A 22,178-nucleotide genomic window follows, 5' to 3' on the forward strand; every position below is an offset into this window, starting at 1 on the left:
GGTTCAGTGTAGTGTTGAAGTCTTTGTCTTCAATCTACCCACTGATGTTAACTTTTCAGAGTACTCAAATAGCCATACCTTACATTCTGTCCATTTTTAGTAGTTGAATTCAGTGGGAGATAGAGGAGGGAGTATGCTTATTCCTTCTTAACTGGAACCAGAACCCCTTCTAGTTACTTTAAAAAAAAAAAAAATTTATCTTTATTTATTACAGATGTCTCCCCTTTTTTCCCATTTATCCCCTCTACCCTGAATCTACCCCCTCACCCCACCGACCCCTGGGCCTTCACCACTTAGTTACTTTTTGATACTGATTTATAGCTCATTAACGACATGCTCTGCAAGTTTAGTCCTTTGACATTTGTTGGTACTCTTAAGCTCTCTTTCGTTAAGTATAGCAAGTATGCTTGAAAACAGCTGCAGTTGTTGGGTACAGTGTTCTAGATAAGTCATTAGGTCAAGTTCATTAATTGTGCTCTTCAGTTATTTTTTGCTTATTCTGTCAAGTAGCTGAGGGAAGGGTGTTAAACCTCAAACTATGATTGTAGATTTGTTCTCCCTTTAGTCCCATTTATTTTGCTTGTTATATTTTGAAATTTTATTAATACACACACTTTTAAGATTGTTAGTTCTTGATGAATTGACCTCTTTATCATTATGAAAAGGCCCTTTTTATCTCCATTAATATTCCTTGTTCAGAAGTGTACTTTGATGTTAATGTAGCCATTTCAGTTTTCTTATAACATTTTATATCTTTTTTCAAGCTTTTACTTTTATCTGTGTACATTAATATATAGTTTCCTGCTTTTTAATTCAGTCTAACAATCTGTCTTCCAGTGTTTGGACTTGTACTGTCCAACAGAGATGTTAGCCACAGATCCTAACCAAGTATATATTTAAAAATTTTCTTATAGCCACATTAAAAAAGTAAAAAGAAACTTGAAATTTTCATAGTGCTTTTTATTTAATTCAGTACATTTTAAGTATCATTTAAACATGTAATCTATATAAAGTTATTGAGATACCTTATTTGTATTAAGTCTTCAAAATCCAATGTGATTTTACAGTTAAGCATATCTCAGTCTGGACTAGCATAGCATGCTCAGTGTCTACATGTGACTAGTGATCACTATATTAGAAAATGTAGGTTTAGACCATTTATATTTAGATTGTTTATATTTAGTATAGTTAAGTTTAAATCTACCATTTTACTTCTACCATTTTGTTTCTATTTGTCCCAACTGTTTTCTGCTTTTGTTTGAAAATTTCCTGCCCTCTTTTGGATTATTTTTTAGTATTCCATTTTATCTTCTCTGTTGGTTTATTAGGTACCTTTTGTTTTGTTTTGTTTTGTTTTAGTGGTTGCTCTAGAGAGTACAATATGCATTTTAAAATATTTAATGAGGTGAAATTCACATAGCATAAAATCAACAATTCTAAAGTGAACAATTTAGGTCCTACCCTGGAAGCTCAGTTGGTTAGAGAGGTGTCCTGATACACCAAGGTTGTGGGTTTGGTCACTGGTCAGGGAACATACAAGAATCAGCCAATGAATGCATAAATATGTGGAACAACAAATTGATGTTTCTCTCTCTCTCTCTCAAAATCAATACATTAAAAAAAAAAATTTTGATAAAAAATAAAGTTGCTGAACCACTTTACTATATTCCCACTAGCAGTGTATATGGGTTCCATTTTCTCCACATCCTCACTACAACTTATTTTCTGTTTTTGTTATGCTTTTTTAAATTATAGCTTAAAGTGCTTATGAGACTGGATAGGACTTTGATGATAAAGCTCCTTCCAGTGTATCTGGATCTCCTGGCATGCTTCTCTCCTGAAATATCTAGATGACTCTGTGTTTTTGTTTTGTTTTTTAATTACTATCCTAGTGGGTGTGAAGGGCACCTCCTTGTGGTTTTGATTTTCATTTCCCTAATGACTAATGAAGTTGAGCACCCTTTTTATGTGCTTGTTTGTTGTCCATTTGTTTTCTTTGGAGACATGTCTGTTCAAGTTCTTTGCCCATTTGTTAATTGGGTCATTTTGTTGTTGAGCTATAAAAGTTCTTTATATATTCTGGATAAGATATCCTTATCAGATCTGTGATTTGCAAAACTATGTATCTTTAACTTATCACCACAGTCCTCCTTGAAATAATATTTTACTTCACATACAATGTATTTTCATTTCTTCCTTTCTCTGTTATTTTGATATTTTTTTACAAATATGTTATGAATATTATAATTCATTATCATTTTTACTTAAATTTTTTATTGTTTTAAAAATAAATTTTAAAATGAGAATGATTTTTGAAATATTTACTCACATATTTATATTTTTGGTCCCTTTCATATTTTTGTATAGGTTATATTATTATTTTCCAAATGTAGTTAGAAACATCTTTCCGAATAGATTTTATACTTCCAATCCCCATCCCCTTATTTTTCTAATGGAATACCAGTTATACATATGTTGGACCACTCGATTATTTCCTGTAGGTCACTGAGGCATTGTTCAGTGTTTTCCAGTCTTTTTTCTCTTAGTGCTTTATTTTGCATATTGTTATTTCTTCAAGTTCTACAGTGTTTAATCAGCTTCTAATCTCTCCTGAGAAAATTATTATTTCAGATTGTATTTTACTTTTCTGGAAGTTTTATTTCATTTATTTTTTTATATTCTATAGTTCTCTTCACTATATATGCTGTTCTAACAGCTATTTTAATGTTTTGGTCTGCTAATTTCATTATCTCTGTCATTTCTGGATCTACTTCTATTGACTGATACTCCTTCTGATTATGGATCACATTTTACTGTTTCTTACTAGTAATTTTAGATTTAGACATTGTGAATGTTTCATTATTCAATATTTGTATTTTATTGTCTTTTAAAAAGAATGTTGAGTTTATTTTAGCCAGCAGTTAAGAATCTTGCAAATCAGCTTGATGCTGCTGTGGCTTGATTTAAGCTTTACCAGGTTAGGTTTAGTGTGTAACCTTTATACTCGTGTAGTATATCTATACCAGTGAAGTGTGAGTTTTCAGGGGCTCCTACTGAATGTCCCAAGTGTTAAATTAGGCTTCTGCAGTCTGGCTGGTCAGAACAGAAAAGTTCCCTAGCTCTGTGTGGGTTCTAGGAGTTGTTGAGCTTATAGCTCCCTCAAAGTTCTTTGCTTGGCTTTTGTAGAGTTTCACCCTGTGCAAACAGGATTTTGTGTTCAGGAACAGACTTAAGGTCGGGGGTGGGGGGGTGGGTGTCTCATGTTCAGATATGAGCTTTTTTCTGCATAATTTATTCTCCATATTTTGTCCAGTTTTTTTGCCGATTGATGGGAGGGCAAGTTTGATAATAGCTACTCTCTTATGGTAGAAGCTGAAGTCTAATGTTTTTCTTTTACTTAGAGTTAGTTTTTACTTTATTTAAATTTAATGTCATGGAATTTCTCATTATTCACGGTTCTGATGTGCCCAAATTTTAATTAGTACGTTTTAGTTAAATAATAGCAGTCCCCCAAAACATGGTTCAAATTTCAGTTACCATCGTATATTAACTGTGAGTAATTTTTGTAAAGTACACTTCATTGCTAGCTCTCCAGTCAACAAATTACTATGTGGAAAACAGATGCACATCATAATCAGTTCTTTCAAAGTCTGTTGGTGATTAGTCACTGCACATTTGTTATTAAGTTTATGCACAGACAACATGGTGTGTAGTTGTGTTGTCTTCTCTCCCAGTGTTAAGTCCATGTGATAAATGAAGCAAAGTAATAAGAGTGATAATACTTTAATTGAAATTTGAGTTCAGAGTAAATGGAGTCTTAGAAGAAAGCTGACCCTAGAAGTGTTAATGTTGACACCATTTGACAGATTCTAGATATAAAGCAGAGAACTTAGTAAAGGTGCATTTGTTAACATAAATGAGGAAAGTGGTTGTGACAAAAAAGATGAACATATCCCAGAGGAAAAACTTCACATTAAACAAAAAACTTTACAATAAAGGGACTCTAAAGATATTCCATAGCATTGAAAATACAAGGAATGCCCTGGCTAGTTTGGTTCAGTAGTAGGTTCGATTCCTGGCCCCAGTCCTGAAGTGTGTGGGAGGCAACCAATTGATGGGACACATGATGTCTCTCTCTCTCTCTGTGTTTCTTTCCCCCCCCCTTTCTCTTTCTCCCTCTCTCCCCCCCTTCCCCTCTCTCTAAAAATCAATGGAAAGAATATCCTCAGGTGAGGATTAACAACAACAAAAAAAGAGCAAAGGATAAAGATGATTCAAACTTAGAATGACAGTTTGCCAAGGCATAGAAAAGGTGCTTGCTTTGTGTGTTTGTAGAGATTCTTGACTCTGTGGTTTGATGATTTTCATCAGTTTTTGAAAAATTTAGTGTCTCCTTAAGGGTTACTTTTGCCTCATTTTCTCTGTCTTTTTCCTTTTGTCAGTCTAATTACACATGTTTATTTTTCACTGTGTCACTTATATCTCTCGTATTTTTTTCAGTATTTTTCTATCTTTTATTTCTATTTTCAATCAAATGATATTCTGCTGACCTTTCTTCCTGTTCACTAATTCTCACTTGGTCTGTTTCTAAACTACCTTTTTAAAAAAAATTTTTTAATTTTTTAAAATTGTTTTTGATTTTTAGAGAGACAGAGAGAAACATTGATGAGAAACATCATTGATGGGTTGCCTCTTGCACGCCCCCTACTGGGGATTGAGCTTGCAACTGGGGCTTGTGTCCTGACCATGAATCGAACCTGTGACCTTTTGGTGCATGGGATGAAGTTCAATCAACTGAGCAACACTAGCCATGGCTCTTGAGTATCTTAAACATGGTTATTTTAAAGCCTGTATCTAGGAATTCTAATACATATCAGTTTGGGGGCTTTTTTATTGTGTTAAAATATATATTAAATATTTATCATAATAATTTTTAAGTGTACAGTTCAATAGCTTTACATTCACATTGTTGTGCAACCAGTTTCCAGAACTTTTTCATCTTGCAAACTGAAACTCTATACCCATTATACTCCCCATTCTTCTTGCCCCTACTGCCCCCACCCCCCAGCCATTGGCAACCACCATTCTTTCTGAATTTACTCCATACCTTATTTACCTTACTAGATTGTTTTACAAATGAGTTCTATAGTGACTTGTGAAAGCTTTATCCAACATATGTACACCTTCCAGTCTGGCAAGATCAGTCACAGTAAAGTAACCATGTTGTTTTATCTGTTTTTCACTATTCCATAAAACAAAAAAATACTTCCTTTCTTCTCTTTGGTATGTAGTTCTCACTGATCTCTCGCCTTTAAGTATACATTTATTGAGCACCTACTGTGACCAGATACTGGAGATTTAAAAAAAGGTAAGATATGACTCATATGTCTGAGGAATAAGGTAGAAGAGGCAAACACATATTTAATTATATACAGTAACAAGTCCTACAATAAAATTAAAGCCTGTGTCTGAACATTTCAAAAAATTTAAACTTTTATAGCATCTATTGTCTAACACAGTTTAGTGCTTTTCCTTGTAGTTACTTTTTGTTAGTTAATTATTTCCCTAAAATAGAGTATAAACTACTTGGGAGCAGGTCTATAGTGGGGTGTCTATGGATTTGAGAGACAAACACATTGGGGCCTTATTTCTGCCATTGCCGTTTAGTCACTATAACTTTTCTGATCTTGAGTGTACTCTCCTATTAAAGTGAAAATACTAATGACTCTTTGACAGGGTTATAATGATTAAATGAAATGTCTTTAAAGAATCTAGCACAATATCTGGCAAACACTTTTTGTCTGATCACTTTTGGTTCTGTACTTGTACTCTGCCTGTGTCCATTCTGGTAATGAACAATAAATTTGATTGATGAAAGTTGGTGGGTGGAGGTAGAAGAGGGTAAAGGGGCAGTAAATGGTGACAGGAGGAGACTTGACTTTGGGTGGTGAACACACAATACAATATACAGGCGATGTATTATAGGATTGTACACCTGAAACCTATTTTTATTAACCAGTGTCACCCCAGTAAATTCAGTACAATTTTTTAAAGAAGAAAAATTAATTTGATGGATGGATGGATTTATTGATTCCATGGTCTGCAGTTCATAATGGCTTTCCAGAACATTTTGAAATGCAAGTGGCATTCACAGAAGCCTGCTCTTGGTAATCGTGACACTTGACATTTTTTTCTTTTGTACCTGATGTTTTTAGATCCTTGATTTTAACTGTACTACAACCTGTGCAATAAGGCTAGGCAGATATGATGATCCTCTATGACAGGTGGGAGTTTCATTTTTGGAGTGAACTAAATTGGAATTCTTAAGAGGCAATCATTGAATTTGTATAGGTCAAGTCTGAATGAATTACATGGCTTATGTAATACTGAAGTTCTTTTGGCCTGAAATTTTTAGTTGATAGAGTAGTGCAAAGGGAATTCTTCTATTCCATGGCTTAAGGATACATAAACTCTCAATGCAGCAATCTTTTTATTGTTGATTATTATAGCTTCTGTTACTCCTAAAAGTTGACCAACAGGGACCTGAGTTTAGGAGATTTTGTCATTCAGCTTTCATAAAGTAAATGCTGAGGCTAGCCCTTTGCCTGCAGGGCCCTCTATCAGTGAAGAGGAACTGTGACTTCTTTCTAGGCAGCCAAGTTCGGGGAGGAGTCAAGATTTTTAGTGTTCTCTAAAAATGAATTCCTGCTGTTGAACCTGATGGGCATTAGACACTGTGTTCTCCTGGAAGCACTGGAGGACCTTTGTCACAACATTTCAATCCTTTTCTCATTCTTTTAAGTAGTAGAAAACCAGTTCCAGCATTTCAAAAAATACTGTGTCTGCTTTTTAAAAACTGGTAAACACATTCAATTGGGTAACATGTCAGTTGTAATGCATTATTATAGTCTTCAGCTTTCTTTGATTTTGCAAAAAAGAGTTAATTGGGGTGAAGTTAAGTAGGAAATGAACTCAGGAAGCCAGTGTGTGCTGTGTATGGATTTGTGTAGGATGGAGGTACATGTATGATCCAAACTTTGTGGTAGCTTTTGAGATTGCATTGGAGAAACATTTTAGGAATTCATAAGTTCTTTAACAATTTATACACGTTAAGTATTTAAACATGACAGTGTAGTTGCTGGATTGCAGCTTAGTTTAGAACTTGATTTTTTTTTTTTAAATATATATTGATTTCAGAGAGAGAGAAGGAGAGGGAGAGAGAGAGATAGAAACATCAATGATGAAAGAGTCATTGATCGAGCCCACAACCTGGGCATGTACCCTGACCAGGAATCGAACCCCGATCTCCTGGATCCTAGGTTGACGCTCAACCGCTGAGCCATGCCCAGCCGGGCTGATTTTTTTTTTAATTAAAAAATTTTTTTTTAAGTTTATAAAGCCTTAGGAATTTAAATATAATTTGCAAGGAGAAACAAACTTTTGCAGCCCAAACTTTAAGTAGAAAACTGTGTATGATTTTTGGGCATTTTAAAGGGGATAATTTATTAAAATTTAAGGACAGAAAAATTTTACATCTTTGTCAGAAATTGACCAATTAGAATGGCCCTGAAATATAGGGTGGGCAAATGTAGGTTTACAGTTGTTCATGAATTGAAAATAATACAATAATTAATAAGTAATAATACAAGAATAAACCCTGTTTCATGTACTCACAACTATAAACCTACTTTTGCCCCACACTGTATAGAACATATAAGAATAGTAGCCACAATGCCAGTACTTTTCACTTTGTTATTTATTGTCCAAATTTCCTTAGATTTTTTTTCCCCTTCTGTAGAAAATGCTCCTAGATGTGAAGATTAGAAGGAAAAAAGAAGTAGAAGCTATAGCCTATTCCATTAATTTTGTAATTATATTTTCCCCCTCAATGTTTTTAAGTGCCATTTACCAGTATGGGTAAGATTAATTCTTACAATACAAACCAATTTGAAAATTGGTTATTAAATTGAGCTATAATATATAAAATCTTATGGTAATGTGCAGATCTGACTATATTCAAGTGCAGTTTTCATACCCACACCAATTGTCTTGTAATAATCGGGAATGTATCCTCTGTGTGGTGTTTACAAGTTAATGCTATTTTAGAAATCACACCAGTATATCTAGTGGCTTTCCTGGGTGTATGTGGCTCATTATTGATTATAATTTTAATTTGAAATTTTAGTTTAAGGGGGTGGGTGAGCCCTTTCAAATTCTTAGTTGTTAGGAGTTTTGATGGAAAATAGGGATGAGTTAATGAGGAAGAATATTAGAATGATTTATAGTAAGGAAAGTCAGGTGATAATTAAGCAAATACATACTGCAAAAATAACACAGGATCTAATATAAAATGGAGACAAACATTCAAAAGAGGAATGCCTTAAAAGCTTACAAAGGAACATTCACAAATACAAGTAAATATGCATAATTTAATAAAAAGAGGAGACTTATGCAGATGGCCTCAATATGGCTAAAAGTGTTTGAGCCACCTTCCTCTTGAGAAGGGAATGGGGAGGAGTGACAAGTTATCTTTCAGTGCCTACTCCATTTTCTTACATTATTATTTTTTCTTCTTCTGTATTGCATTCTCCCTTTTTGTATACTCTTCTCCCTCTTCCACTTTTCCCAAATTCAGCCCCTCCTTCAAAATGAGACTTTCTTCTCTCCAGAACACACAGAACTAATTGCTTAAGAATGTGTACATTGTCTCTCATGAACAATGAGAGAAACTAACAACAAGCTTCTTTTACATTAAGGAATTTAAAAGAATTTAAGATTGAAAGTGTCACTTGAATGTAAAGGATTTTCATCTCCTTTGTACATTGTTCTATCCCTAAGTATCTAGAACAGTGCCTAGAACAAGGAAGATGCTCAATAAATACTTGTTGAATAATAAATGATTGAAACATTACTTAGAAATATTTAATTTCATTTACTTACAAAAATTACTTCAGTGAAGAACTTGATGATTGTAAGTCAAAGGTAAGGGGGTAAGATGGGTATTTGAAAAAAATATCAAGGTGGTTAATTAGCTAGAGTGCTAGGCCAATTGGAAGGACAGAGAAGGTTAATTAATGTAGACAGTGAGGAAAGGTCAGATTAATAGAGTGCTTGGATTTCATACAGTAGATACAGGGAGCTATTATGAATTAATGATGAGAGTGACATGATAACAATGTGAACACAGTTATTCTATTTAGCTGCTCTTTGTAAAATGGGTTGTAGCTTGAGGTGAAGAAACATTGGAAACAGTGAACAGAGATAGGAGATTGTTGTAGGAGTTCAAAGCAGTTTAGCTGTTTTGGTTGGTATGTTATCCAGTGATATCTTTAGCACATACCCTTTTTTCAAGTCTGATGTCTCCACTTTATGACCTATGGATAGATGGAGTCAGGAGGAAGAGTTCTGCACTAAGAAGTGATAGAACAGGATTCTAGTTCCTACTTCCCTACTTTCTAAATTCATGATCATGGATAAATACTTAATTTTTCCTGGGCATCAGTCACTTTAACTATAAAATGAGGAAGTAATGATCTGAAAGACTAGATCATTTTTTGGTGTCCTTACTATTTTCATATTAGTTATAGACTGTGAACAGTGAGCGGTGCTATATTTTGTTACCTAATATTAATTCTTGCAACTAGAGTATTTTAAGAAGAAAAAAGGCCCCATAATGATATTTACTATTTCCAAACTTACAAAGTTTAGTATTATGTGCATTGACTGCTATATTTTAAAACATGTATTCCTGTTTTAATATGTGCTATTATCAGGTATGTAATTTTTTTAGTATTATTAGACTGTAATAGTACCCAAGTTGACAGACAAAACTTCAATCTGGGATACTTTTAGAGAAACTTGAAGAACATAAAACTTCTGAAAGATAATGTGTTTTATAAAGCTAAAGGAGCAATAATACTAACATTGTTTAGTTAACATTACTAGAAATCATAATTTCTACCTTATTTTGCTACTGAATACACTATATGTATATTTACATTCACACATAGGTTTTTGCTTAGAAGGTTTTAATACCAGCGGCATTTGGGGTTCTCTTTTTCTTTTTTTCTTTTTTCTCTCTTTTCTGTTTCTCCTTTCTTTGCTGTTTTCCCTTCTGTTTGGTTATTTCTTGCCCTCCTCCCTCCTCCCTTTTAATCCATCTGGAAAAATGAAGAGGCAACTGCTATGGTAATTGCATTTTGGTTAATGAATAACAGACTAACAAGATACATAAAACATACACATACTGAACAGAGTTAGTTGCCATCAAAGCTGTAGGGGTATAATACTTTTCCTTCTTCCCACCTTCTAAAATAAAACACTTTAATTTTCCTGTGGTATTTTGTTTTCTAATATACCATTCCTAATACTGAAATGCTAACATGAACTATTTCTTTTTTTGTGTAGTCAGCACAATATTTCACCCTGTGGTGAATTTATGGGAGATTAGTTGAGATGCAAGGAGGAAAAGAATTGATTAATTGGGTTAAGAAGTGGATTTCCTTTATACTCATACATAGAACAGAACAAAAAGTTTTACTAAATATTTAGTTTTTGACCTATAACCTTTTCCCCTTGTTTTTTGGCAATTAGTGCCCCTTTTGAGTCTCTCTCTGGGGTTAGAACTAATATGTAGTATTTTCTTGAAGATGTTTCTATCATAAAGGGCAGCTACAACTGGAATATTGTATTCAGCCAAGCCTTGAAAATTCCTGTAATCTGTACCATCCTGTCTCATACTGTCCCATCTCATAGTTGTCCTCTCTCTGCAGTGCTCTATGCCCAGGTCTCTGTGGCTGGGCTGCTCCAGCCTGGCGGACAGCATGCCTTCGCTGCGATGCCTGTATAACCCTGGGACTGGCGCACTCACAGCTTTCCAGGTACTTTCTCTGTCTCTGTGGGTTATTTGCGGGCTTTAGTGTGTGTGTCTAAGTCATGAGTGTGTCCCTCCTTTTCCATGCTTTATACTTATGTTCACCTTTCTCCTTCATATTGTCTGTATTTCATGTCATTCAGTACTCCTTTAATGATTAATTTCTGATGTAGATCCAGACTGGTCCACTCTTAAGACATTTTTATTATAATGATTGGTTTGTCAAAATTGACATAGCACAACTTGACTATTGGTTTTTATATCTAGTAGAAGTATGATAGTGAGTTTTACAGTAATCTCAACAAATAGCAATCAATATGTAATGTTTGCTCTGGACCTACATAAAGACAATTAATGTAATTAATCACTTACAGCCAGTTTCTCAAATACCTTATGTTTTTCTTATGATTACTAAAAATATAAAGTGCTCTGTCAGAGTGGCTCCTGGCTACTATACTACTGTATATATGTATGCACACACACATTTTTTTTGTAAGAACTGTGTTTATTTATATCTTAGCAGGTCTGGTTTCAAGGTAAAAAGGCCTTTAAGACCTTTGAGTACAGTATTCAGCTTGAGACAGTCAGACTGATTATTCATGGACCAACAGATTCTAGTTCTCTTCAGCTTTTCTTAGAGGCCGTTAGGACATTTCTAGGATATGAGAGAAAACTATAGAGAAAGAGATTGGGAAAATTTGTAGAGTAAAAAAGAAGAGCTTGGTGCCCCATTGTTTATAGATTAATGTACCATATTTGGTGATTTTCTTCGCAAAAGTATTATCTGTCTACCTCAAGTATTTGGAATTTTGTTTAGCATTTGATAGTAATCGACAACAAATTAGTTTTTTTGTTTGTTTTTAACCTATGTAGGTTATGTTTTTAGGAGAATTTCAAAGACAAGCTTAAGTAAGCATCAGAATGCTTATAACTAAGTCTTAGTTTAAAAAGGGGAGCATAGGTATTCCACATTCCTGAACAGTGCTAATAGTTGCTAGTCTTTAATGATACTATTTTAGTGGCGATAATGCTGGATGTTTTTAATTGTCCTTTGCAAAATATAATATAAAACTTCCTTTGCTTGTCTTACAAGGTACAATATAGTAAAGTGTATAGACTTTAAAATTAGTTAAATTAGGGCTTACATACTGTCTGTCACTAGTGGTATGATCTTGAGCAAGTCGTTTAATCCTCATGTTCCTCATCTGTAAATGGAGACTATAGTAAGGACAAGCAGTAAATTGTTGCTGTTTTTATCTTCATCTTCGTCATCATTAGCATTATTGCTATTATAGTTAGAGAATATTGATATCCTGAGAATATCAATTTGTTTCAAATATCTTATATTTTTTTACATTGTTTTATATTGATAAAGTTTCTGCTCTCAAGGAATTCATAGTCATAGTTTATTAATTTTTATCCTTTTTTTGTTGTTGCAATGACTTTAACCAAACTGCTGTCTGCGAGAATAGTTCCTATAAGACTGCCCTCACTTCAGACACTAGTTGCCAAGTTTAGGAGCCCCCACTACCACTGTTAGGTTTGATAATTCACCAGAAAAGACTCACAGAACTCACTGAAAGCTATTATATTCATGTTTTATTACAGGAAGGAGATACAGGTTAAAATTAGCCAAAGGAGGAGACATATAGGCAGCATCTGGAGGGGTCCAAATGTAGAACTTTCTGTCATCCTCTCACTAGGGAGTCGTGGATGGCATTACTGCTTTCAGGCCACAGTATGTGACAATACATAGGATATTGCCAACCGGGGAAACTCACCCAAGCCTTTGGTGTTCAGTGTTTTTATTGGAACGAAATTACAAACTACCCACATACTGACCTTTAGTCTCTAGCCCCTCCTGTTGGTCCTACTAATGCTTTTTAAAAGTCTCCATTTCCTCTCAGGATTGTAACTACTAAAGTGTGGCACAAAGCCTTCATCATGAATCACCTTTGTCCAGTGGCCAAAGGCCCCAGGCAAACAGAGACATTCCTGTTAGGTAAGAAGTTTAGGGGCCTAGATACCACCTCCCAGTAGCCAAGGTCAAAGGCCAGAACTCTTTTTGGTAAGGTTAATTTTCCACTTACACATAGGTTACAGACTCCTTTGACCATCTGATGATAACTATTGATCTTAGAAAAATACTGCAACACATAGGCAAAATTTTATTTAACAGCTTTATATATAGGATTATTATATTTATATTTTACTATGAGAGAGCTATTAAGTTACATAATCCCAAAAGTAATCTCCCAAACTGATAAATTTATGAAGGAAATGTGCAGGGAGCCGTAAGAATATATAAAAGAGGAACCTGGTTTAACCTGAGGGTGGGAGTAAGGAGGATCAGGTAATCAATGTTTGAGTAGGAATTAATTAGGCAAAAGGGAGGAGGGAGGGACATTTCAGGCCCAAGGAAGAGGCAGTGCAAAGGCCCTGTGAACAGGTGGAGGTTGGTGCATTTAAGGATGCTACTGAAAAAAGACTGTTGTGTCAGAGAATGAGGAGAATGGAGAATCTTGATCATGCAGGATTAGTCTTGATGCTAAGAAGAGTAGTGAGCTGTTGAAAGGATTTAAACACAAGTTTGACCTGTTACTATGCATTTAGATGCAATACTCTAGCTATCATAAGCCTAAGCAATGGAAGAGAGTGGTGATGGCAGTTTTGTTTGGTCTCAGGTTTCCTTTGCATTCTTAAAATTATTGAGGACCCCAAAGTGCTTTTGTTTATGTTGGTTGTATCTATTGATAGTGACTATACTAAAAATTACAACTGAGAAAAAAAATTAAATATTAATTTATTAATTTGTTTAAAATAGCTATAATAAACCCATTATATGTTCATGCAAATAAAATATTTTTATGAAAAATAACTTTTTTAAAACAAATTAACATTAGCATTGTATTACAATGCTATTTATAAATCTCTTTAATGTCTGGATTAATAAAAGACAGCTGGATTCTCATTTCTGCTTCTGCATTCAGCCTGTTGTGATGTGGTGTCTTGGTTGAAATATATGAAGAATATCCAGCCTCATACAGATATATAGTTTGAAAAGGGAGAGGTTTAATACCCTTTTCTCGTAGTTGTAATTACTGAAAGATTAGTTGCAGTACAAAATCTGAAATCATCTCACTGAAGTTATTTTGCTCTATTACATTAAAACGCATTGTTCTCAGTCTTCTCAACAAATCATGCTGGAACAATTGGTCACCTAAGTGCAAAATAATGACCCTCAACTGTTAGGCTATACCATATACAAAAATTAACCTGAGCTGGATCATAGACCTAAATATGAGCTAAGATTATAAAACTAACAGAAAAAAATGAGGGAGGAAAAAATATCATTGTGGCTTTGGATTAGGCAAAAGATTGCTTCACTAAAACACAGAAAACATGAACCTTAAAGAAATCAATGATAAGTTGGACTTATCACATTTTAAAACTGATTTTCAAAAGACACTATTTAGGAGACAAATAGATAAGGTACTTTTTGGGAGAAGACATTTGTAAAACACATTTCTTATAAAAGACTTGTATTCAGAATATGCATATACGTAACTCTTACAAGACAGCAGTAAGATAAACTACCCAATAAAATAATGGGCAATTAATGGGCAAAAAAAATGGAATGGATACATTACCAAAAAAGATATGCAGATGGAAAATAAGCTTATGAAAGGATGCTCAATATTTTTAGTCATCAAGGAAATGCAAATTAAAACTACAGTGCGATACTACTGCATTACCACCCAATACCTCTTCCAACCCTGGGATGTTGGTATGGGAGTTCAGTACACCCTAGGTAGTTAACACATCCTAGTATAATAATGAGAAATGTGCTAAAACATGCCTTGAAAGCAGAATTCTTACTATTATCCACTCACCTCCACAGTACTCTGCAGAGTGCGTTTTAGTAGTTGGGACTCAATAACTGCTGATGATTTGAACTGTATTAGATAAGTGGTAAAGATAATTTACGCAATTAAAAATTATACGAGTTAACATCATCTAACTTGGAACCAAGATACCAAGAAAAATCCAAAATTTAATTTGGCCTAAAGCAATCTTGAATCTAAGGTCAGTAGGAAAGAATTCTAAACAAATTCACCATCACTGACAGGGTTGTCTCTGTTTGGTCTTTTTATTTTTGTTAATCCTCACCAGAGGATGTTTTTTCCATTGCTTTTTCAGAGAGAGTGGAGGGGTGTGTGTGTAGGGAGAGAGAGAGAGAAACATCAGTGTGAGAGAGACACATCATTGGTTGCCTCCCTCACCCACCCAGACCTGGGCCGGGGATGGAACCTGCAACCCTTTGCTTTACCCACTGGGCAGCACTGGCCAGGGTGTCTCTATTTGCTCTTAAAAGTCAACAAATGTTTATTTTAGCTCTGGCCAGCTTGGCTCAGTGGTTGGAGCTTTGGCCCTCGGACTGGAAGGTCCTGGGTTCGATTCTGGCCAAGGGCACATACCTCGGTTGCAGGCTCAGTCCCGGCCCTGGCTGAGTGCAGGAGGCAACCAGTTGATGTGTCTTTCTCACATCGATGTTGTGTGTGTTTTTTTCCCTCTCTCTCTTCCCCCCCTTCCACTCTCTCTGAAAGAGCAATGAAAAGTTATCCTCAGGTGAGGATAAAAAAACAAAAAACGAACAAATGTTTACTTTAAAAATTTGTTGAGTCCCCTTATAAGTTGCTACTTCTAGAGTATATTTGAAGAGAGGTTGATTTAGAGATTTTACTGGAAAATTCAGGAATATATTTGAGTGTGTGTTCCTTGAATTTTATTGCAGGAGTGAAATTTGTGTGGTACAGGCAGAAAAGAGATGCTTAAGAAACATCTTAGAAAAGAAGCCCAGAGGTCAGTGTATGGTGCAGTGGTTAAGAGCATGGGCCCTGGTACTAGACTGGTTGAGATTTGAGCCGGGCTCTATCTAGGTATGGCCTTGGGCAAATACTTGACCTCTCTATACCTCATTTTCCTTATAAGTAAATTGGGGACGATAATAGGATCTCTTATAGAGTTGTTGTGAGGATTAAATTAGTTGATTTATATTAAGTCCTTAGAACAGTGCCTGGCAGATTGTTGGGTTTTATATTATTAGACAGTTGTGCAGAAGACTAGGTTTGGAAGCTTTCAGCAAATGCTGTTTTTCACTTTGGTGTAAAAACAGTATCTTATTAAATAAAATCTTACATTTTTCATACCTTACAGCCCAATTCTGTATCATCGGGAAGCCTACTCTTGGTTCAGGTATTGATGAAAAATTTTGCTTTTCCCAACATTGCTATAAGTACGAATGTTTATTTTTCTTTTCTTATTTTCAGAGAGATTTGTTATGTAGCAGAAATGGAAGAAATAGGCTTATTTGCTATTTTTATTCTATTGTTCCAAAATTTGTTCTGTGTCAGATTCAGTGTGTTCAGGAACCCAATCTGGTTGACTAATTGGCAGACACAGGATTTAAATCTAGTCTTTCCTGTTTCCACTACTAGAATTACAGCAGTCTTAGTACATTTGCATCTTTCTTGTTTGGGTTTTATTTTTTTATTAGATTTTTGTTTATGTAAAATTTATGTATGTGAAGTATGTGGATCTTAAGTGTACTCTGGATGAGTTTGACAAATGTATACATTTGTGTAATCACATTCTCAAGATATAGAACATTTCCATAATCTGAGAAAAGTTCCTTTGTATCTCCATCCAGTGACTACCCAGTCCCCCATATGCAATTACTGTTCTGATTTGTCACCAACAATTAGTTTTGCCTGTTCTTGAACTTCACGTAAATGCACTCGTATAGTACACTTTCTTTTGTGTCTGTATTCTTATGTTCAACATAATGTTTTTGAGATTTATCCATTTTGCAGTGTTTATCAGTAATTTCTTCTTATTGTTGAATACCTCCCATTAATATATCACAATTTATCTCTTCATCTCTTCATAGATATTTGGGTTGTTTCCTTTTTTTTTTGTCTACTATGGAAAAAGCTCCTTTATACAATTTGTACAAGTCTTTTTGTGGGCATGTGTTTTTATTTCTCTTGAGTAAATACCTAAGAGTGGAATTGCTGGGTCATAGAGTAAGCATGTTTTTAACTTTAAAAGAGACAGTTAAGTAGGTACCCCAGTAGGAATACTCATTTTTACTAATATTACCAAATTTGTTTGAGGAAGTGACTTAGTAATAGTTTCATGGCATTTTACCCCCCCTTGAAATTATTGCATTCCTTTAGTAAATTTGAAGCATTTTATGAAGTCAAAATTCTATGACAATAGAAAAGAAAGAGCCATGCAGTTGTTGAATTTGTTGGATTATCCTCAGTAACTCAGATGGAAATGGCAACATTGGGACAGCTTAACTGATTATTGACATTTCAAACCATACACTTTAAACTAGTGACAGAGAATATACTGAAAATATTGTTTAAATAGATTCTATGAGGACATCTTTAGTTTATACATACTTTCATCATTCCATTGGTTTGTCCTGGAAAGCATATGGGGGTTAAGAGGATTTCTGCTGGTTAACAGTAGATGTATTTTGTGGAATCATTTGCTCATCCTTAGCAAATGGTAATTTTTAATTTTTATTTATTTATTTATTTATTTATTTATTTATTTATTTATTTATTTTAATATATCTTTATTGATTTCAGAGAGAGGAAAGGAGAGGGGGAGAGAGAGATAGAAACATCAATGATAAGAGATTCACTGATCGAGCCTGCAACCCGGGCATGTGCTCTGACCGGGAATCGAACCCCAATCACCTGGATCCTAGGTCGATGCTCAACCTCTGAGCCACGCCCGGCTGGGCTATTTTTATTTTTAAAATATGTCTTTATTGATTTCAGAGAGAGGGAGAGAGAGGGAGAGAAAGAGATAGAAACATCAATGATGAGAGAGTCATTGATCGGCTGCCTCCTGCACCCCCTGACTGGGGATTGAGCCCACAACCCGGGCATGTGCCCTGACTGGTAATCAAACCATGATCTCCTGGATCCTAGGTCGATGCTCAACCACTGAGCCATGCCCAGCTGGGCGCAAATGGTGATCTTATAATCTATAATATTAAATAACTGATAAGTAGGGAGAAAGTGTTTAAAAATAACTGAGTAATTAAGATCCTTTATTTTCTTTAGACATTGAAAGGAAAGAGAAATTCTAACAATAAGAAGATAAGTAGATTTATATGATCTTAATATATTTTATGTGTCAAGTATAGCTAGTACTTTTAGGGAAATCTTGAGCTAAATGAACCATATAGTATTTTAATATTAACTAGGGTCCCTTGGCAAAGGTTGAAGTTATTGAAGGTACACATCAGGAGACATAATGTGTTTTATTGTTCAAGAACATTTAGAAGTCTACTAAATCTTCAAATCTAAGTAAAATGTTAAAATAGAACAATACTAGGACAAGTAAGTATTATTCAGAATATATGTATGTTTGTACGTAAGGCTTCACTTTATATTTGAGGTTTTAGGGGAATATGGATTATCCAATTGAGTGTAAATTAACATTTAAATCTTATTACAAAACAATACTATAAGGAAAATTACCCCATGACAAAAACACATTTCAAGCCCTAGCTGATAAGCACCCCTGTTGTGTATGAATAATCACCGCACAGCACAATTTCTGCGTAAAAATTCAGTTCTTTTTTTATACATATGTTGACATTTGACCTATGTTTATCCCACCTACACCCCTTACATTAGAAGTTTGAATATATTGACAAATCAAAATGTTTTTGTTTTATGGGGGGAAAACCCACATTTTCTCCTGCATATAAAACTGTTTATTATGAAATATGTAAATTTTTTGGTAAATATATAAACAAAAAAAGTATCACCCATAATCCTTTCACTTTAAGGCAATTATCAGTATGTTAGTTTCCTTCGGTCTGGAATGACTTATCCATCCATGCATACACGTACACACAGAGACATACCCAGATAAATATAGTTTTATTTTAAAATATTTTTGTTATTACCATTTTCTTAAAAAATACAAAAATTAAACATTTAATATTAATTGTAGAAAATACAGAAAAGTAGAAAGAAGAAAGGAAATATTTTAAATGTCATTCCAGTCATTACTGCTTTATTGGTACTAATATTTTTTTAATTTCAGCTATAGTAGTGCCCCATTGTCTTTGGTTTTACTTTCCATGGTTTTAGTTACCCTCAGTCAACTGCCGTCTGAAAATATTAATGGAAAATTCCAAATATTTTGAGAGACAGACTACATTCACATAACTTTTATTACAGTATATTGTTATAATTGTTCTATTTTATTGTTAGTTATTGTTGTTAATCTCTTACTGTGCCTAACATAAATTAAACTTTATCACAGTTATGTATGTATAGGGAAAACATAATATATATAGAGTTTGGCACTATCTGCAGTTTCAGGCATCCACTGGGGTTTTGGAACATACGTATCCCCTGTGGATAAGGGAGGACTACTGTATATTCTTGTCCAAATTCATTTGTTGGCTGGTTGCATTGATTTTGGTCACTCTTTATCTCATGGCTAGTTGCTCACATGTTTGTAAATTGAATAAAGTTTGAACTTGGTTTACCACTCATGTAATTGAGTGGCTTACTACCACTCCCCTCTCATGTAATTCTTAGCCATTTCAGATTTACAGTTCTCCTAAGATGCTGTGTTCTCTCATGCATCTGTGTCTTTGCATATCCTGTTCTTCCTACCTGGAGAACCCTGCTAAAAACATATCCTCCCACCCACTCTGCCTCCCACATTTATCTGCCTGGCTAATTCTTATTATCTCCACGATTCAGCTCAAGTTGTTTTACCTGGAGAATAAAAGTCCTCACTGATCTTTTCACTTTCCTTCTTAACCTAGTCAGAGCATCTGTACCCAGGGCATGTAATAGATACCTTTGTAACAGCACTGATAGCTATTGTAATCATTCCCTCACCAGACTGTGCGTTCCTTGAGAGTAGAACTGTATTTTCGTCATTTTATGTTTCCAGTGTCAAGTATAGTGCTTTATACAGAGTATGTGTTTTATGAATTCTTGCTGAGTAAATGAATGGACTTAGATAATTTGAAGAAAACCATAAAATAACATATGGGGTGGGAGGAGAGAAAACATTGGATTGTGGGTGGTACTTGCACATACATACACAAAAATGATCTGTATCAGAGATAAGTCATACTTAAATAATGATTCCAAAATCCACACATTTACATGGAAAAAAGGAAAACATGCTGAGTCTGATTTTATGGGTAGTCTTCAAATTTTATACATTTGGTTTACATGCATTTCACACCATGATGATCCCCTGTGAATTGGATTTTGTATCCTGAATTTGGACTCTTGTTGATGAACAAATGCACATTTCAATCTATTAAATAGTGGTACTGCAAGGCAGCTAACAGTTCAGTTTCAATTATGTCAACCTCTTTATCTTCACAGCAGTGTATGTTTCTGCAATTATTTGACTATTTTTTTGCATTTTTCCCTTATTCCATAAAAGGATAGATACTGGGAATATTAAAATGATGATAGTAGCTTGGCTGGGTGTGACTCAGCGATTGAGCATTGACCTAGGATCTAGGAGATCGTGGTTCGATTCCCTGTCAATGCACGTACCCAGGTTGTGCGCTGGATCCCCAGTCGGGGGCGTGCAGGAGGCAGCCGATCAATGACAACTCTCTTATCATTGACATTTCTCTCTCTCTCTCCCTCTCCCTTCCTCTCTCTGAAATCAATAAAGATATATTTAAAATTAAAAAATTATGATAGTAGAGATAAACAACACTATAGAGAAAAGACGGAAATCATTGGGCATACTGAAAGTGACCCTTTAGTTTTGATTAGGTGCAAAATTAAAGTATGTGTGCAAAATGTTGGGAACATATTATTGAAGACTGCTTCTTAAAGAAATTATAATTATGGATTTTTAAATGTCTCAACTAACGTTGAAATTTATTGTTCAGCTTGTAGCCTTTCAACTTTTATGTATATTTCACCAAGAAAAGTAGAGATGACGTGAATTTGGTAAATTATCCTGGAAATACAATGGTCTGTCTTGGAGAAATGACATCATTTGGACTTATTTGTGTTTTAAGATGCCTACTTGGTTATTTAAATACTCTTTATTTCTTGAGTTTTGTAATAATAGATTCCTCTATTGAGTATTTTGACATGTCTGTGATGCAGGTAATGTTTATTTATAGGCTTAATGTGCAACATTATCTAATGTTAATAGAGTAAACCAAATCATCTTAATGTGAGATGATCATATGTCCTTAAAATTTTTTGTATTTTTCCTGATGAATCTAAAAAATTAAACTCTTCACACTACAAAGAGGGTTTATTGTTTTTGTTTATGTTGAATAATATTGGATTTTCCTAATTGCCCTAACTTTAACATGACCACTAATGGCAGAAGGGAGAGCGTACAGGTACCCCAGGGAGTTGCCCCAGTGTAAGAAACATAGACAGGAAGAATGGAATTGATGAAAACTCTAAGGGTGATGTAGCCTCTATGGATGCACGGTCCTTACCAGACAAATTCTTGCTGTGGGCAGTTAAGATGCACCTGTATCTTCTGGATAGGCACGTATCTCTTTATAGTCCGAGATTACCTCCTTGTTATTGCCACCTTTGTGCTGAGTAGATGCCACAGTACTACAGGAATTCTTTCTGTGCTATTCAGTAATCAATGTTGGTTGTTTGGGGACTGCTACAGCCATTTGTACCTTCTTTCCTATTGTTCTGCTTTATGTGGTGGTGTTTTATTGTCTTGCTGTCCTTCCTTGTGTTAGTTTCTAGACTTGGTATTTTATATGGACTATCAAGTTTTGGAATCTTGGTAGTTAGGCAGCATTAAAGAAACTTTTTTGGGTCATTTTTCATGAAGAAAAAACCCAGGTTATTTACGACGACCTCACTGGGGGGGAAAAAAGACTAATTTCTTGTTTAGCTTCATAGATCTCTAAGAATTGTAATTCTTTACTGTTGGGAGGTGATACCCATGAGTTTTTTTTTCCTGAGAGTGGTATTGAGTAGCTTTTAGCTTTTCTATATTCTCTGGCCCAGTCCTCTGGAGACCAAGTCTGTTATATTTTGAAATAGTTATTTGGGCCTAGGATATAGTACATCATCATGAAACAGTTTTGCTGTGTGTCTTCCTCCTGCAGGGTTATCTGTCATCTGCTTTTTAAAGTTCTCAGGTGTACCATTCAAATCCTCAAGACCTTTGTTGCAGACCTAGTATCTGTGGCTTGGTGTGAATTAAATTGGAATTCTGTGCCCTGTAAAAT

At 34.7% G+C, this 22,178-nt stretch overlaps 1 protein-coding gene across 9 annotated transcripts in view; it reads left to right on the top strand.

Annotated features, from left to right (window-relative positions):
- The window catches only part of BTRC (beta-transducin repeat containing E3 ubiquitin protein ligase), a 153,104-nt gene that overhangs the window by 32,167 nt on the left and 98,759 nt on the right, over positions 1 to 22,178 (top strand). For 4 of the 9 annotated variants that reach the window (XM_081158937.1, XM_081158938.1, XM_081158935.1 and 1 more), the window contains one exon: positions 10,773 to 10,880. The exons of 2 other annotated variants lie outside the window; for them this stretch is intronic. In XM_081158937.1, coding sequence (XP_081015063.1) covers positions 10,773 to 10,880 — 108 coding nt within the window. Of the gene's footprint in view, positions 1 to 10,772; positions 10,881 to 16,090; positions 16,130 to 22,178 lie in introns of all 9 variants that reach the window. 3 more of the 9 variants (XM_081158933.1, XM_081158932.1, XM_081158936.1) reach the window with 1 other exon arrangement.

Source organism: Miniopterus schreibersii (genome assembly GCF_964146895.1).
Source record: "Miniopterus schreibersii genome assembly, chromosome: 14".
Taxonomy (NCBI): domain Eukaryota; kingdom Metazoa; phylum Chordata; class Mammalia; order Chiroptera; family Miniopteridae; genus Miniopterus; species Miniopterus schreibersii.